At 29.8% G+C, this 12,203-nt stretch overlaps 1 protein-coding gene across 1 annotated transcript in view; it reads left to right on the top strand.

Annotated features, from left to right (window-relative positions):
• LOC106680678 (bromodomain adjacent to zinc finger domain protein 2B) overlaps positions 1–12,203 on the top strand; it is a gene marked incomplete in the record, with an annotated part of 314,015 nt that overhangs the window by 243,193 nt on the left and 58,619 nt on the right. The window contains 6 exon segments of the mRNA XM_067052413.1: positions 3,870–3,971; positions 5,031–5,078; positions 6,365–6,616; positions 7,212–7,314; positions 8,586–8,757; positions 11,399–11,476. Coding sequence (XP_066908514.1) covers positions 3,884–3,971; positions 5,031–5,078; positions 6,365–6,616; positions 7,212–7,314; positions 8,586–8,757; positions 11,399–11,476 — 741 coding nt within the window.

The following is a 12,203-nucleotide window of genomic DNA, read 5'->3' as shown; positions in this document are numbered from 1 at the left end:
CTTGGTGTCCAGGTTTATGTTGAGGTAAATAGGAATTTTCCCCATTTATCTTATTATCTGCAAAGAACATTCATATATTCGCCATGTAGTAAAGATTGTTATTTAAACTCAGACAAAAGACGGAAGGTGATTGGTTCCTACTACTTTGCTACGTACACGGTATCCATAAGGCCCTTTTTTGCTTTACTTTTCCTAGCAGCTTATCCTCCCCATTATATTCCATTCGACAATCAGTAAGGGTAAAGGAGCCTATATACGTTTGCCAAAAAATGGCAAATTCGCGCATATGCAAGCGTGTGGATGAGTTATTTGGCTTGATTAGTACAAGTTGATTTGAATATGTGGCCGACTCGTCGAGTGTCTTTTTCAAGGTGAGCACAAATCAAATGGCGCTCGTGGTACATCCACACGTGTACAAACTGACAAATGTTTATGCTCTATACGTTTTAATTAATTAAACGATTACCTCAACCTTCGGATTCAATAATAAACTCTTGTTAAAGATTGTATATTTTAAAATTCTATTGATTCGGTGTAAATATATACATTATTTCAAATCTTGTCAATTTAATTTATTAGATTATTTTTTGTTTATCATTGCACTAATATGCATTGATGAAAACAATATATGTCAAGGTAATTAAATTAAAATGTTTCTCATACAAATTCTAGAATGAAGGTCGAATTTGTAGATTGAGTAGTACTACTTCTATGAAGTTGTTCCATTTACAACCTACTTTGTTGATATTTACGTTTACTTACAATTAGCGTATGTTTATATTTTTTCCCTTGTTTAATGAAAATTGAATGTAGAACTGATAAAAGTAAGAAAGAAACCTGTATATGGATACTTACCTTTTCGCTTCCTTTATTTGCCAAAAATTTCTACAAGTTTTGTATTTGCGGCAAATTGCAAACGTGTAGATAAGCTTCACTTATCAGGAATTAGGTTACTTTATTAACATTGTTACTAACTCACTTTCGCTTTCATTTATTGGGCGTGAATTTCTTATACTTAATAATCATATATCAATTCATGTTTTTAAAAGTTGAAATTTTATCAATTTTTTTTCTCTTTGGATACCTATACTTAAAAATTCTATTGGCAACTTCAGCTATTTATTCATTTTTATTTTATTTATCTCAAATATTTTATGCATGATAGTTAATATCTCTGTACTATCGATTATTTTGTAACGAATCGATTTAAGATTACCACTGGCGCCGATAATCACTAAATTGGCGCGCTATAGTTTAAGTTCCATTAAACATAAACATTGGTTCGTGTTTATTGCTATGTTTTCTTTCATGTAGATTTTTGTAATACATATTTCGAAATTAGCATCTTTATATTATAAAATACAAATAATATGCTGAACAGGAAATAATTTGATAAGAGTTGAGGTTAAATTATACTTTGTCCCTGGACTGCTTTTATTTTCCAGCCTTCAGAGAATCGAAATTGATTATGAATCAAGATTAGAACCAGTATAAGAATGCAGGAGTCAGGGTATGGATGTTAGTGGGGAAAGTTATGTAGTTATTCCAAAGAGAAAGGGGAGTGATAAGTTCATTTTGAATGTTTTTGTTCTTAAGAGAGACTTTGATTAAGGTTTTCTGATTCTATATATTGACAAATGAAGGGTTTTCATGCCCTTAAAAAAAACTTTAAAGCATTCGGTTGTAAAACATGGGAACTGAAAGAATCAATACTTTTGCAGTGTTAAAATGTTTATATAGTTACATTGTGTTATCTTCAACTTGGGTTCTGTTTCATAATATATTACAAATCAATATCATAAGTCTTATCATTTGTACTTGCTACAATTTTATTGACTTTTACACTGCTGACTTTCATTTTTTAACTCCTATAAGTGTGTAATAGTCAGGCACATCATGAAACAAAAATAATTAATGCTTGTACTTTGTAATCTGTATATTTCTATTTAAGTTACTTGACATAACTCAGTAACAATATTATTTTAATAAAAATTTGAAGTTACTAAATATTATTTAAAAATCTATGGAATCAGTCAATACACAACAAATGTTAGATACCATATTTTACTACCTCATTTATCTATGAGAGCATGAGAATATGGTTCTGTTTCTTTAATACCCCAATCCTGATATTTATAAAGGTTTATGATTTTAGACTTAACTCTTTAAGGAGTATTGATCTTCAATATCATTTTCACTTTAATTCATGCTCATTTTACTCTCTTTTAAAGGTTTTTTTTTCATAAAAATTTTTCAATATCGATAAATCTAACATCATTCCCAAAATAATTCAGTTTCCTGAGACAAATTAATGTAACACTGCATATGTTTTAACTTAAGTTGGGTAATTATTAATCTTTAGATTATCAATGATGGATTGTGACAGTAAATGACTCATAGTGAAGATTTTTTGTGTTCTGCACCTAACAACCTACAAGTTTCTAAATTCTACTCATTGTGACGTTGGAATGTTAAAATAATAAAAAAAAGACCAAATGGATTTTTTTTTTATAACTATTAAACAAATCTGTCTCAAACAAAAATTGCATAATATGTAAAATATAATATTTCATACACATTAAATATACTTAATAAAATAACTAAGTTTACTGAAACTTAAATGAATTAAACAAGAATAATGGGTTTGGAGTAGTGTTTGACATGAATAAGATTAATTATTTGTATTTGTAATTATTATGTGTAACTCTTAAATTATAGTTTATATGTACAAGGATGTGGAAATGTGTATTTCAGTGGTAGACATTGTGCTACTAACTCCAAGGACTTGGGTTAATATCTGGCTGTGGCAGATAATTATTTTCTGTTTCACTGTAGCCATGTGTCAGGCCTGTGGGTTCAGGACCCCCGGCCCACCCAGCCTCATTTAAATGGGTACCCTTAATTAGGTACAAGCATGATTCTGACCAAATTACCTCCTTGCACAACTGTTGGTCAGGTAACAGTACTTCCTTACAAAGTCCTGCACCCCGGTTCCAATGGCTCAGATTTTTTTTTAAAATTTTATAGGATTAATAATTTTTTTATAAGAATAACATTCGACCAACTCTCATTTTACAAATTATAACTCAATGAAATGAAACAACTCAATAAAATGAAAACTCAATATTTTATGACCCTTTTTTATTATTTTACCTAATATATAAAGTCAAATATTACACGGTGATCATATATAAAATAAAATATTACACAATGATTGCTAAAACCTTTTTATATAATAGAGGGAAAATACATCATTCTATGCATTTTATTTATTTTCCTAACAACTGTTTTTATTCTTGATGACCTGGCTAAATAAATCTATAATAAAATATATAAACGTCAATAATTAATATCAACAAATTTTAGATGTAATCTGCTATGAAATGTTCATTAAGTATTATGTGCATAACAGTAACTAAATGCAGTTACTGTTAGCAACAGTAAGTAAATAAAGTAACAGTTAGTAAATACGGTTACTGTCAGTAACAGTAAGTAAATCCGTATTTACTTATTGCTGCTAACAGTAACCGTTTACTGTTAGTAGCAATAATTAAATATGGTTATTGTTTGTATTAGTAAGTAAATATATTAACATACAAATTAAAGTCAAAATTAATTTGGATAAACACTCACTTATGTTATTATGCCAATGTTACAATGGCTTTCCTTCCTTGCTTCTCAATTGAGGACTAAATATGAAAATATTCGACAAAATCCTAAATTTTGACCGAAAATACCTGATCCTTAAGTTTGTCTTCTGTTTAATATAACTTTAAATGAATTATACATTTAAGAAAGTATGTATATGCTTTTATATATATAATTTGTATATATTTTGTTTAAGTTAAAATATTTATTAATTTTTACAGGTGGTGGGTGTGATATGGAGAAGGAGAATGCCCCAGCCAGTGCAGATAGAGAAAAAGACAGACCTACACCAAATCTATTGGATGCAGCCAGCCTCTTTGGAAGTAAAAACCATATATTATTATTTAATTAGATGTTAATTGTTAACTGTTGATTGATAAGAGGAGAAGACTGGGTGTGGTCAGCAAAGATAACAAATAAACAAAACTTATTTATTTGTGCCGACATTTTGACCTGAATTTCAGTCCTTTGTCAGGGCTGAAAAACAAAACGAGATAATCTTAATTCAGAGAAACATTTTTATGTTTAGTTCTTTCTATGTTTTTCTGAATTAATGTCTTTATTTCGATTTGTTTTTCAACTCTAATGAAAGCCTGAAATTCATGTCCAAATGTCGGCAAAGTAAATAAGTTTTGTTTGTTTGTGTATCTTTGCTGATCGCTCTCCCACCATCTCCTCATATTTATTATTTATAGATGACTGATCACATTTCAATTAGGAGATGGTTTGGGTTGTTGTCAAGAAAACAAAAAAAAATGGTTTATATATTTATTAATGGTCAACTTTTCAACCCGCACCGTTAGTCTTTAATATGGCTGTTGTGATTGTTGGAGGTGTATACTGGTACAAAAAGAAATTGAATTTTTTCAATCGTAGAATTGAACATTCAATGTTTTCTATTTTTTTTTTTTGTTTATTAATGCAAACCTTTACCGATCACAACAGCCCTCATGAAAACCTACAGTGTGGGTCAAAACATAGGCCATTAATAAATCGTTAAAACTATTTTGTGTTCGTTTTGTCTTTTGAACACAACATTCACCACCTCCTTACAAAAAAAAAACATACATATTTAATTAAATTATTCTTAAAATTTATAAATGTCCAAAATAATGTTAAATTATAAATGTTGAAGAGGGTGGGTGGGTTGCAGTATTCCCAAAGTGATATAAGTAAATTAATAAATACTTAGTGTTAATTTTTTAGCTGAATGCCAGTTGGGAGGATACATTTTTTTTTTTTTAATATTGAAAGTTAGATGGTAAAATAATGTATAAAAAATAATTTACCTTTTTTTTTTTCTTTTTAATAATAAATCAATTATTTTGTAAGTATATTTCATTTTGTTCCAACATTGACACATATTTATTTTTTCTTTACAGCATCATACTGGCCACGACCTGACGGTAGTAATGCTGGAGGTGCAAATCGTTAGTATATTCTTTCATTTATTTAAAGTTCAATTTATATTTATTTATAGGTTTCAATAACTGTTGTATACGTAATGTGAAGCCAACCAAAATTTTTGTTAAATTGTTTTTTACAAGTTATTTTGATAATTTTTCATTTAGCAACATAAATCAAAGCCACAGTATTCCTCTATGCCTTTTGAATATAAGCAGAGAATTTTTTTTAAATGTAAAAAATTATCAATATTGCTGATAATACTTAATATAAAACAATGTTGATTACTTTCTTATTGTAAATGTGGACTTAATTATTCTGTTGAATTATATTATAATTATCTCTATTAGTATCAGAAGTGGCAGGAATTTGAGGAATGTTAAGGAGTTAATCTTGATATTTCAAATGTAGCCGATCTGCACGGAAGATTGACCACAGTTAGACAGAGCATAAAGGAATCTGAGGAACAAAGTAATCTTGAAAAATGTCTTTGATCTGTTTTTTCTTTGTAAGTAGGCTTACATGCTGTAGAAACAGATTCGCCGTATTTAAGTGATATTTTTGATTTGGTGTTGATGCTGTTGATTTTCCCGCATAAAGCAGAATTACTCAATTTAAGCGTAAAAGCGTGGATGCATGATAGTATCCGATGATTGCCCAGTCTGTTACTCCAATGAAAAGGAAGATACTATATCTATAAATAATTCACCTTATAATTTCAAATAACGAAGAAGTGGGTGGGTTGCAGTCAAAAAATTTGACCAAAGTCTCTAAAGATATCAACTTAAACAGCCCTGATGAAGCTCTACAAAGTGGGGCAAAACATCGGAAAATAAATAGTTGCTAACTATTTTTGTTCTTTTTTGACCGCAACCCAGACCATCTTCTTCGTTAAAAGGAAGATACCTTTCACTTCTTGGTAACTGTCACAAGTATAACAAAATTATAATAAAATATTTTGGGCAACGGATCTGCTCTCCTAAACAATTACTCAGTCTATTAAAACACTCTAATTGAAGAGCTCTTAGCAACTATGTACTAAGGGCTACACTGGAAAGAGCTCAGTTGGATAACAGGTGAGGTGGGATTAATGCGATACCACAGTAGTCACAAGTTCGATATAATCATTTTGTTTCAGATTTCGACAGATGGATTTTTTTCCTTTTGTTTATGTGTTTTTAATTGTTTGAATTGATTCATTTTTTCTATTAATAAACATATTTCATTCATTCGCATATTATAATTGTCAACAAATATCTGGATATTTCTACATATTGTAGCATTGTAAATAATAATTATACTTGTTTTTTAGCCCTTTTCGGAGGATACCCCGGTGCTTACAGCGGACTAATGGGTCGAGGCGCCGGAGGAGCCTACCCCTCCAACCCGTATGGTACTACCCTGTCGGTGGCGGCCAGCCAGGCTGCCAACCTCGGTATCAACCCAGCCTGGTGGAATATGGCCTCCCAGATCGCTGCCCAGGATTACCTGGCTAGTCTGCAATTTGCAGGTCTTGCCTCCAACATCATTCCTCCTTATCCTATGATTGCAACGCCACCACACCGTAAGTTCCAATACAGTAATTTTGTAAATATTTATATTCTTAAAAAAATTAAATAAAGTATTTTTTGCTCTATTAAGTACAAAATAATGTTCTGTATAAAAGGAAGATGGTCTTGGTACAATATAAAAAAGAAAAACTCAAATAGTAGAAATTTAATTACTATTTGAATTTGTTTTTACTGCACCTGGACTATCTTCCTTTCATATATTACTCACTGTCAATCAACGATCTTCCAAAATGATGTTTTGGCAGATCCTTGGCCGTAAGTAATTAATTGTAGGGAGATAGTCTGAGTGGTCACACAAATTAAAAAAAGAACTATTCATTAGTAATAAACATTTCGCTCTTCTTTGTAGTATTGATGTTGATCAATTCAAGCGGGGGAATTTTTATATTTTCCCATAAATTTTCATTTAAGCTGCATATAGTTACTTAGCTGTAGTAATCAATCCACGATTTGATTTAATGGATTTTCATTGGTTTTAAATTAACGTTTTAGTTGATTGTATTATGTTAATGCAATGTTAATTTATAATATCTTCTATTTTATAATATAAATAACTTAATTTGTAAGATTTTGTTTTAATATTTTTAGTTTCAGGGGGTAAATCTAGCCACTCCAAGTCTTCTTCGTCATCCTCAACTCCTCCAACCAGTTCGGTTCCAGTTAGTAGTCAGCCGCCAACGACTAGTTCGAGGTAAACCATTATTTGTTAATAAGAGTTTAACTTCTTCAGAGCCCCTTATTCTTCTATTTAAAGTGTATTATATATTATTGAGTTTATCTCAATCATCAAGAATGATGTATATCTATTCCTAGCATCTTTGAGATTTTAGAATTGATGAGGATTTCAAAGTACAAGCACATACATCATTGGTATTTGTCATGCTTGAATATAAGTCAAGGTTCTTTTTCTGAAATTTTCTCAATTAATATTAGAGGTCAATAAAACTATTATCCTTCCTACTCTTCTCTATGAATACAAAATGTGGTCGTGGCTTCTTACATTAAAGGAGGAATAACAGTTTAAAGTTTTAGAAAATAAAGTACTATATTATAGAATACACTATACTATTGAATATTTGGACCTTACAAAGATAAGTTAAAAGGGGAATTGAATATTTAAACTGGGAGTCGAAAAAAAATACATAGCCTAAGGTGTACAAAAAGTAATATAAAGGCGTCTTACGGTATAAAAGCCAAGCGTTACTGGATAAATAAAAGACAGCTACACACTGAGCTTTTTCTGGACGAACCCTGTAGGAGCCAAAGTGAAATATTACTTTAGTTGGATAGGAGCTCACTTAGGAAAATCACAGGGATCTATAATGGTCACTGTAGACTTAATAAACGTATTTTTAAACTCAAGCTTACGGAATCATCTCTTTGCAGATTCTGCATTGTCGAGGATGAGATGGTGTACCACATTATATGCTGGTGTGACCAATTTGCAGAGTTGAGGTTTGCACTGTTTGGCGTGATCGCATCAATGACCCCAAGCATATTTTGATTCTGAATTTACACATCTTAAGATTTATAATGTTGTGATGATCCTGATGCGACAATGTTGTAATGTGGATGGCACATAATAGACCTTATAGGCTGCATTATAGGCTGCATTGCTTTCTGTCAAAAAAGAAAGAAATGTTATTTCGAATAGTGTGAAGTTACTATTGGAAATTTTTATTATGAATGAAAAATTAGTTTTTCAAATCAAATAAAAATTTGTGAAAGGAATTGAAATACTGAAGGAATACTTTTGTTTCATATCATTGCCTAATATTAAATGTTTAAAAATAAATTTTTGGCCTTTATATTTTTATTTAAGGGGCTCTGCATTTGTAATATACTTTTTAATTGTGTATGCTTCTGCTTGTTTTTACAGTAAGACCTAGGCCTTAAGGAGAGGGTTTGTTTTGTTTATATACTTTTCCTCCTCATTCTAATTTAATAACATCCTGTTTGCAGTGATAGTATTATGGGTGTTAGGTTGCCTCCTGACACGGAAATCATCAAGTACACCTCTTCGATCGTTGGCCCAAAGATACCAGGGACTACTAACAGGGGGAGGAAGAAGACCATTTCCTTAGACATGCCCAATATGCATGGCTCCAAAACATCTAAGTCATCATCAATTCTTGTAAGTTTACTTATTTTTTTATTTTTCTTACACTATTTTTTTTTATAGTTTATGAAGATTATTTTAGATTTAAGTTATTTCGTCAGAAGTTAGTTGGGAGAAGAGGGTGCGATCAGTGGAGTAATAATGAATAAAAATATTAAAAGAAGATAGTTGACCGTATGAAATTGTATATATATTATTATTTAATTAGATGTTAATTGATGAGAGGAGAAGACGGTGTGGTCAGCAAAGATATCCAAATAAACAAAACTTATTTATTTGTGCCGACATTTCAACCTGAATTTCAGGCCTTCATCAGTGCTGAAAAAACAAAACGTGATAACAACCTTAATTCAGAGAAATATAAAAATATAAATAAAAAAAACTTTGAAATATATATACTAATAAATTAAGTAGATAGTAGATGACCGATACTAATAAAAGATAAAAAATAAAATATTGTAGAGGTAAGCATTATACAAAGTAAATGATAAAATTTTTTTTATAAAACAGACGGTGTTCAAGTCAATAAGGAAATAAACATCGTAAGAAGTGCAAATAATGTCTAAAATAATAAAAAACAATTTAAATCAAAACAATAAAATGTATGAAAGAAAAGGATATTATGTAATATTAAAAATTAATAAAACTAAATAGAAGGAATTATTGATAGTTTCAACTTAATTCTCATATGTAATAGATAGCTTGCGTTCAAATGAAAAGCTTTAATATTTAACAGATAGGAGAATTTTATTTAAATTTTATAATATAAATTAGACTCTTAATCTCAGGATGGGCTTCTAGGCAATTAGAAACAGACACTCAACTACTAATAACACTTAAACTTAATTAAGATATCTTTTGCAAATGTATTCAATTTTAGGTATAACAAAACTAACCAATTTCATAGAATCTTCTTTTGATGATTTTCTTTGTCTTCTTATTCAACAAACCAACACTTGCTGTAAACAATCTTTCAGCAAACAAACACTAACAATACAAAACATTGGTCCTCTTAAAGTTTTTACTCACAATCCACCAAAGTGTGTTGTTTGGCGATCCAAACAAAGAATCCTTTTTTCTTCGTGGGTGACTCTCCAATGTCTCCGTTTTCAAGATGTCCACCCTTGAGCTGGACAAGAGATGATGAGGACCTTCTCATCCACGAAACATCATTCCCTGTCCGCACCTAAGCAACGAATGTCCAAAACCAACTTTTCTTCCTTCCCCTTCACTCGTTGTTAGTTCTTAACATCAATTGTAGCACTAAGGTTTTGAGTTTTTTCCTATGATTTCCTTTGTAAATAATTTTCTTTAATATTTATTCTTAACTTCTATTTTTTCTTAAATGTATTGTAATTTCAATTATGATGGCAAGTTAAAATAAAGTTTTTTAAAATATTTGAATCTGCTCCAACATGGCCGCGATTCAACGAACTTTTTGCAGGACTCTTGGCTTTATTTTGAATAACATATTTATCATAGACAATGAAAATTGGTTAGTTTGTTTTTAGGTTTAATACTACAAATAAACATGTTTCAATGATAAATCACATAAAACCAACTAACAATCATTTATATATAAAAAATAACTATTTACTCATAAAAGAGGATATTATACTAAAAATCAGTCATTTATAAAAAATAACGATTTGCTCATAAAAGAGGATATTACAATATATATAAAATACACTGGGCAAAAAAACAAAACGGAATATATGTTTCCATTTACAATGGATAAAAGATACACAATAATATAGATAAGTAAAAAAAAGTAATAAGCTATAATAAATATAGAATGTCCGGAAAAGTGATTAAGGAACTAGGGAGAAAAGATATGGAGAGTGGGAAAAAAAATAAAGAAATATTTAAAAAAGACATAGACTTACTCACTTAGGTGAAAGTTCCATCTAAAGTGAGTGGGTACCAACTCGTCTGGTAGATAGTGGGGATAATGTAACTTATTTTATTTGCACCGAGGTTTCAGCCTAAAGTTCAGGGCTTAAAAAAAAAAAAAAAAAAAAAAAAAAAAAGGGATAACCACTACAAAATAGTAAAAAAGAAATGTAACTACAAGAAATTAAGAAGAAAACAGATGATACTAGAGGAAAAATAATAAATGACACTTAAAGAAGATAAAATATTATATTGAAAAAGAAAAAAATTGACCAAAAGGTAACAAACATTAAAAATAACAGGAAAATAAGAAAATATAATTAATATTTTTGTTAAAGGAAGATATTCATGTGCGTTTAAAAGAATTCTAGTAGTATTAAAACAATTTATTATGGGCCATGTAAATAAAAAAATTGTTTAATTACTATTACAGTTCTGCTCACCGCACCTGGACCATCTTCCCTTTATATATTACACACGATCAGTCAACGGTCTTATAATTAATATTTGTTATCTTTTTATATAAATTTTACTTTTTTAATATTATATTTTCTTTTCTTTTAGTATCATTTGTTATCTTCTTAATTTCTTGTGGTTAAGTTAGTTTTCACTATTCACTATTTTATAGTTATCTCATTTTTTGTTTTCAGCCCTGATGAAGGCCTGTTTTATTATTACAAGTTTGTTATTGCTATTAAAAAAAAAAAAAAGATATCCTTTTTTTCCTGTTAACAATAAAATTGATAACAATGATTATTTTCAGCCGAAGCCGTTTGTAGGCTTGGATCTTAGCGGGAAAAGTAAAGAAATTGCATCAGTCGATGATTCTCCTTACCGTTATGTAAGTATGATTATACTTCGTACTAATAAAGAATAATTATAGTTATGAATGAAGTAATTAATAGTAACAATTATTATGATAATTGTAATACTTATTACTATATAATATGCTTAAATGACTGCAATTATCTTTTAAAAGCATTTTGTTTAGGTAATTAATGGGAGCATTTATAATACTAAAGAAAGTCCCGTAACCTTTATTTAATTTAATGCCATTAGGATATAAATTCATAAAGAACCTGAATATTATTAAAATTCGTACCAGTGAAAAAGATTAAGAAAAAACCTTTTAAAACACATTAAGCCCACATTTTTTAATATAAAACTGTAATGTAATAAAAACTTAGCAATTACAATTTTATTCTTATTCATTCTAAACCTTTGTTACTGTTTGGCCTTTTTTCAAACATTTTCATCTTCACCTCATTCAAAATATTAAAAACAGTTTTCAGATTTACAATTTTTGGATTTATTCGTAATAATTCATTGAGGGAGTGGGTGGTATAATCCTACTTTTCCACAAACCAAGCAAAAGTAAAGCCAAAAAGGTCACTCCCATGGAGCTTAGGCTTATATTGTCGTTAATAGGAATGCCTGCCTGGGCCCTTTGTACTTGAGCGACTCCCTCGTGACTGCAGTGGTGCCGGTTCGAATCCGGTCTGGGGGCATCAACTTTTATTTCTGTGGTGGTCCCACGAAATTAAAACTTGATCCCCCACAACAGTTAG

The sequence above is a fragment of the Halyomorpha halys genome, unplaced genomic scaffold, assembly GCF_000696795.3.
Source record: "Halyomorpha halys isolate HHAL.00 unplaced genomic scaffold, Hhal_1.1 Scaffold277.1, whole genome shotgun sequence".
NCBI lineage: Eukaryota > Metazoa > Arthropoda > Insecta > Hemiptera > Pentatomidae > Halyomorpha > Halyomorpha halys.
Note: the sequence above shows the minus strand (reverse complement) of the source record. Positions and strands in the feature narration are given on the sequence as shown.